This window comes from Tasmannia lanceolata, unplaced genomic scaffold (assembly GCF_043159265.1).
Source record: "Tasmannia lanceolata isolate RefF3 unplaced genomic scaffold, GAP_Taslan_0.1 ptg000007l, whole genome shotgun sequence".
Lineage (NCBI taxonomy): Eukaryota > Viridiplantae > Streptophyta > Magnoliopsida > Canellales > Winteraceae > Tasmannia > Tasmannia lanceolata.
Window position 1 is genome coordinate 2,829,758 of NW_027518684.1, and position 6,886 is coordinate 2,836,643.

The following is a 6,886-nucleotide window of genomic DNA, read 5'->3' on the forward strand; positions in this document are numbered from 1 at the left end:
TTCCCTTCTTTTTTGTATCTTTTTACTTCTATAATCAAGTCCTCATTATCTCTCACTTCTGTTTGTTCTTAGCATTAATGTCTTAATCATTCAGTTTTAGTCGGGGTAAGTATGTGATTCTAATAGTAGAATGACATTTATGTGATGTGCATCAGTCTATTTCTCCCAAGTAGAGAATTCATTAATGGATGCATGAAGAATCTGATGTAGCATTGGTGCATAATGGTTGGGCACTTAAAGATCTATCTTTTTTATTGTGAAATTATAAGAATAAACTATTTAGCACCTTCAGGTATGGGATAGGCGTTGCTTTATTGCCAAAGGACGACCATCAGGGGTCATGATGGGGCACTTAGAAGGCATTACATTTCTTGACAGCCGTGGGGATGGCCGCTATTTTATTTCAAATGGTAAAGATCAGACCATCAAACTTTGGGACATCCGGAAAATGTCCTCAAATGCCAAACCAAGGTATGTGCTGGTTCCCATTATGAATCTTGCTTTATTGTTTATTAGTAACACAAAAGAGTAAATGTCCTTGATGGTTAATGCTCTTATTTTCTTCCTTCCACACTGCAAGAACATAATGCATTTTCCATGCTCATTATAACCTTTAGTAACAATCGCTTTACATTTTTGTCAATATAATGTGGCCATATTGTGATAAAATAAACCACCCACATTATTTTCCAACTTATAGTTTATTGGTACCAATATTATCTTGTAAAAATAAATGAATTTCAATCACCCCCATTATTGTCTTCACATCATGATTATGGAACTCCATTGAGTGTTTTTGTGCCGTGCAATCATTCGGTCACCAGGCTCCAGCCTGTGAAAGGCAGCCTGCCAATTGCCGAAAAATAGATAAGGCGCTCTCTTCCCTTTCTTTTTATTCACATATGGTCTAAAGTAAACCCTCTTATTTTCTTCGAACATGGCTGGGGCCGACCAGACAAATAAAGATGTAAACATCTTAGCCCCGAACCTTGTTGGTTCAGGGGTTAGGGTTTCAGGCTGGGTAGAGGACAAATGAGAAAGATGCATTGCTAGGATAGGTATTTTTCCTCTTAAAGATTTTACAGTATGTGCCAATTCATGTGGTTGCCAATGAATACGTGATGGTCATCTGAGAAATTTACCCTCAAGGATGAACCACCCTGTCCTCATATCATTACATAAAAAGTAAAATGAAATGCTTTTCATAATATTTTGCATTACTATATAAAAAATTGCTATGAAGCATGAATTCACACAGCTACACATTGATATATATATATATATATATATATATATATATATATATATATATATATATATAGAGAGAGAGAGAGAGAGAGAGAGAGAGAGAGAGAGAGAGGAAAGTGTTTCTGCTAACGTTAGCATCTAGCTTAGCTGCTATCGTTAGCATAAAACAAGGGTGGGGCCACATTGTTGGGGTGACCCTAAGCATTCATTTGAAAGGCTCCATCATGGATGGGGTGTGTACCAAAAATCAGCTTCATTGGATCATCATAGGATGTCCATTTGTGGGGGTGAAAATGGACAGATACTGTTTGTCCACTAATCTGCCCATTTTTTCACCCCACAAATGGACACCCTAAGATGATCCAATGGAGCTGATTTTTGGTGGACACCCTATCCTTGAAAGGGCCTTCCAAATGAATGCTTTGGATCCCTCCAATAATGTGGGCCCGACCATGTTTAAGCTAATGTTAGCAGCTAAGCTTAGCTACTAACGTTAGCAGAAACACTTTCCTCATATATATATGAGAAAAGGGTTCCTGCTAGGGGTGCAAGTTTGGCCCTGTCAGCCCTGACCCCGAACAAGGTCTCGGCTGGATTTTCCAACCTTGAGGGCGGCTCAGGGTTCATTTTCTAGGCCCTGAGTCAGGGTCGGGTCGGGTTTAGGGTTAATACCTCGGGTCGGCCCCACCCGACCCTAAGTTTTCTATTATAGAATTGAACCATTTGTGCATGTTTCTTTTGCTAATGTTTTCTATTATCTTGAATTGATGTTTCTTTAAATTATTATTATTAATTGATTGTCTCTGCTGCCCATCATGTTGTTGAATTCATATTGTCTTATTTTGTTCCCTTTCTGTGTTTATTGATCATTTTGTTCTATACGATATGTAGTTGCTTTATTTTGGCATTCTTAACAGGTATTTGCACTAGGGTCAATCAGAGCCAGCTCGGCCTGGCCCGACCCAATCAGGGCGGGCCAGGGCTACGCTGAGCCCTGTAGGGCGGGCAATGGGTTGAGGTTTTTCGGCCCTGACTCAGGGTCAGGACTTGTCAGAGCCGAGATAATGGGATCCAGGGTTGGGCTATGGTTTTGAAAAACCCGACCCAACCAGACCCTGTTGCAACTCTAGTTCCTGCTCTCGAACGCAGATAGCTTATCTGCTCTCGAGTGCTGGAAACAAGGGTGGGGCCACATTGTGGGGGGGGGGGGTGATCCTAAGCATTCATTTGACAGGCCCCATCATGGATGCGGGGTGTACCAAAAATCAGCTCCATTGGACCATCTTAGGGTGTCCATTTGTGGGGGAGAAAATGTACAGATATTGTTTGTCCACAAATCTGCCCATTTTCACCCCACAAATGGACACACTATGGTGATCCAGTGGAGATGATTTTTGGTGGACACCCTATCCATGAAAGGGCCCATCAAATGAATGCTTTGGATCCCATAAAAAATGTGGCCCCACCCTGTTTCTATGCTCGAGTGCAGATAAGCTTATCTGAGAAAAGCGCAGATATGCTTTGGATCCCATCAAAATGCAGAAACCATTTCCTCATATATATATATGAGAAAAGTATAGCTACACATACGTGTAGCTAACTTAGCTACACTGACGGTTTAAAATACAGTGGGCCCCACATTGTTTGGGTGATGCAAACCATTCATTTGATGGGCCCTCACATAGATAGGGTGTGCCCAAAAAATCAGCTCCATAGGATCATCCCAATCCTACGCCACAGTTTGAAGGGTTGGGATGATCCTATGGAGCTGATTTTTTGGGCACACCCTATCAATGTGAGGGCCTATCAAATGAATGGTTTGGATCACCCGAACAATGTGGGCCCACTGTATTTTAAGCCGTCGGTGTAGCTAAGTTAGCTACACGTATGTGTAGCTACATCTCTCTCTCTCTCTCTCTCTCTATATATATATATATATATATATATATATATATATATATATAAATGAATGCTTTGGATCATCCTAACAAAGTAGCCCCCATGTGATTGGGCGCTTAAGCTCACCATAAGTTTGGTGAGCTTAAGCTCACCAACACTTTCCTCATATATATATATATAGGATGATCCAAAGCATTCATTTGAAAGGCCCTTACATAGATGGGGTGTGTACCAAAAATCAGCTCCATAGGATTATCCTAACCCATCCATTTGTGGAGGTCAAAATGGACATTTGTCCACAAATCTGCCCATTTTTGTCCTCCACAAATGGAGGGGTTAGGATGATACTATGGAGCTGATTTTTGGTACACACCCTATCTATGATAGGGCCTTGCAAATGAATGGTTTGGATCACCACAGAAAATGTGGGACCCATGTGATTGGGGCGCTTAAGCTCACCATAAGTTTGGTGAGCTTAAGCTCACCAACAATTTCCTCACATATATATATATATATATATATATATATATATATATATATATATATATATATATATGAGAATAGTGTTCTTGCGCAGCTGCTTCAAAAACTCATGTGGCCCACATTTTTGGGGTGATCCAAAGCATTCATTTGAAAGGCCTTTCCATGGATAGGGTGTGTACAAAAAATCAGCCCTATAGGATCTTCCTAACCCAATCAAAGGTGGAGGGGAAAATGGACACACTGTTTTTTACCATTTTTTCCCTCCACAAATGACAGGGTTAGGATGATCCTAAATGGCTCATTTTTGGTACACACCCTATCCATGGAAGGGCCTTCCAAATGAATGCTTTGGATCACCCCAAAAATGTGGACCACATGAGTTTTTGAAGCAGCTGCGCAAGAACACTATTCTCATATATATATATATATGTGAGGAAATTGTTGGTGAGCTTAAGCTCACCAAACTTATGGTGAGCTTAAGCGCCCCAATCACATGGGTCCCACATTTTCTGTGGTGATCCAAACCATTCATTTGCAAGGTCCTTACATAGATGGGGGGTGTACCATCCATAGAATCATCCTAACCCATCCATTTGTGGAGAATCATCCTAACCCATCCACAAATCTGCCCAGTTTTGTCCTCCACAAATGGAGGGGTTAGGATGATCCTATGGAGCTGATTTTTGGTACACCCCCTATCTACGATAGGACCTTGCAAATGAATGGTTTGGATCACCACAGAAAATGTGGGACCCATTTGATTGGGCGCTTAAACGCACCATAAGTTTGGTGAGCTTGGGTCCCACATTTTGGGGAGTGATCCAAACCATTCATTTGCAAGGCCTTATCATAGATAGGGGGTGTACCAAAAATCAGCTCCATAGGATCATCCTAACCCCTCCATTTGTGGAGGACAAAAATGGGGCAGATTTGTGTCTGTCCATTTTTGTCCTCCACAAATGGAGGGGCTAGGATGATCCTATGGAGCTGATTTTTGGTACACCCCCCATCTATGTAAGGGACTTTCAAATGAATGGTTTGGATCATCCTAACAAAGTGGGCCCCCATGTGATTGGGCAAGCTAGCTCACCATAAGTTTGGTGAGCTTAAGCTCACCAACAGTTTCCTCATATATATATATATATATATATATATGAGGAAAAGGATTGTGCGCTCGAGAGCCCCAAACTCATGTGAGCCCACTTTGTTAGGATGATCCAAAGCATTCATTTGAAAGGCCCTTACATAGATGGGGTATGTACAAAAAATCAGCTCCATAGGATCATCCTAACCCATCCATTTGTGGAGGTCAAAATGGACAGACACCGTTTGCCACAAATCTGCCCATTTTTGCCCAGAAGTTACATAGCCATGCATTATTGATAGATAAATGATGCATGGACACCTCCATAATGGTTGCATTTTCATGGACTATATGATGATAATTATCCAAGCCAACTAATGTGCCAAATCTGGTTTTCCTGAAGTAAGGATTCTACTGAGCTCCACAGATATATGCTTTCTACTATTGTCCAGAGATTTGTACGTAGGCAGATTAATTATTATTGAATGAATTCATTAACTCTCAATAATATAGTTGTCTCCATTTGCCGCAGCCCCTCATTTGCTAATTATGACTGGGATTATAGATCAAATGATTATCCATCCCATGCAAAAGATTGGAAACATCCTTGCGATCAATCACTGGCTACGTACAGAGGTCATTCAGTCTTGCGTACTCTCATACGCTGTTACTTCTCCCCTGCATATAGGTATTCCCCTAATCACAGCATCTATTCCCATCGAAATAGGTACAACACTCGGATTTTTATGACTCTATAGGACGAGGCTTACTTGCGTATGTCTACCCATTCAAGTCTACAGTGATGCTAGCATTCTTGGCCCATGTGCATGGGTGTAAAATAATGGGCCCATCCCATCAAAGCATGAGGTGTAAAATGGTTGGCCCCACCCTATACATGGATTGGGTGGAGATCGTGGGACCCACCCCATCAGAACATTGAGGCAAAATGATGGGCCGCACCTGATGCATGGATTTGGGTGGAGATCGTGGGGCCACTCATGGTTGTAAAATGGTGTACCTGACTATATGCATTGGTTTGGGTAGTGATGTTGGGTCTGCCCAAAGCCTATGCATGGGTGTAAAATGTTGGGCCTCACCTTTATTAAAACATGGAAGTGATATATTCGCCCCCTTTTCTTCCCTGGGCCAGCCCTCTGGTGTATTTATGACTACTCTTTTACACTACAAGGGGTTGGCCTGGGGAAGAAAAAGGAGCGAATATATCATTTCCCTAAAACATGTGTTGTAAAATGATGGGCCCCACCCATGCTATGCACAAGGTGTAAAATAAATCCACCATAAAAAAAATCCAATAAAACTCTAGATAGATTTGTTGAAAGAAACATGGTTAGTGTATATTAAAAATTCCAATAAAATTTTGTAGATAGATTAGTTAAAAGAAACATGGTTAGTGTATATTATAGATAGGTTGATAGTCTATATTATGGATGGATAGATAGATTAATTGAAAGAATCAGTTGTTAACTTGTTTCTCTTGTTGCAGCACCGGTCAGAAGTACATCTATACTGGATCTTATGACTGCAACGTTCATATTTATGACGTTGTATGTATTACGCCCACCACCTCTCTTCCTATTTAAATTCATCATTTTGAAGTTTGAACCTAGTTTAAGTTGGTCATTTTTGGAGATTAGCAGATTAAAAGTCATAACATTTAACTTTCACAAGAATTAAACTTGGCAACCTTTCAGGTAACTGGAGACCAAGTTGGAAAACTCGAGTGCCATGATTCGATCGTTAGAGATTGTAGTTGGCACCCATTTTACCCTATCCTTGTTTCCTCTTCTTGGGATGGGAAAATTGCGAGATGGGAGTTTCCAGGGGATGGTAAAGAACCCGCCCTGGTCCCGAAGAGAAGCCGGAGGAGACATTACGGATATTGAAGGCTTCAAATTGCTCGTGGTCCTTTCGTTGTAAGTAGTACTATATCTTAAAAAGATGGAATTTGTTGTATGATTGGAATATCTATGAAATATGAACTGCAAATAGGCTGATGGATTAGCCTTTATTGCTTAGTTTTTTCCCCCATACTGTTGCCATAAAGAATCAGCCACCTATTCAAAGACTTGGTCCATTCTCAGAATTGTATAAAACACTTGAAAGAAGAACCGAAACAGTAAAGATTAAGTTATTTATCCTCTTTCTTCTATA

The 6,886-nt window shown here is 40.8% G+C and overlaps 1 protein-coding gene across 1 annotated transcript in view; it reads left to right on the forward strand.

Annotated features, from left to right (window-relative positions):
- The window catches only part of LOC143881424 (LEC14B homolog), a 28,244-nt gene extending 21,358 nt beyond the window's left edge, over positions 1-6,886 (forward strand). The window contains exons 7-10 of the mRNA XM_077384487.1: positions 293-471; positions 5,247-5,402; positions 6,219-6,279; positions 6,427-6,886. Of these exons, the coding sequence (XP_077240602.1) occupies positions 293-471; positions 5,247-5,402; positions 6,219-6,279; positions 6,427-6,618 (588 nt within the window). The 3' untranslated portion in view covers positions 6,619-6,886. The remainder of the gene's footprint in view (positions 1-292; positions 472-5,246; positions 5,403-6,218; positions 6,280-6,426) is intronic.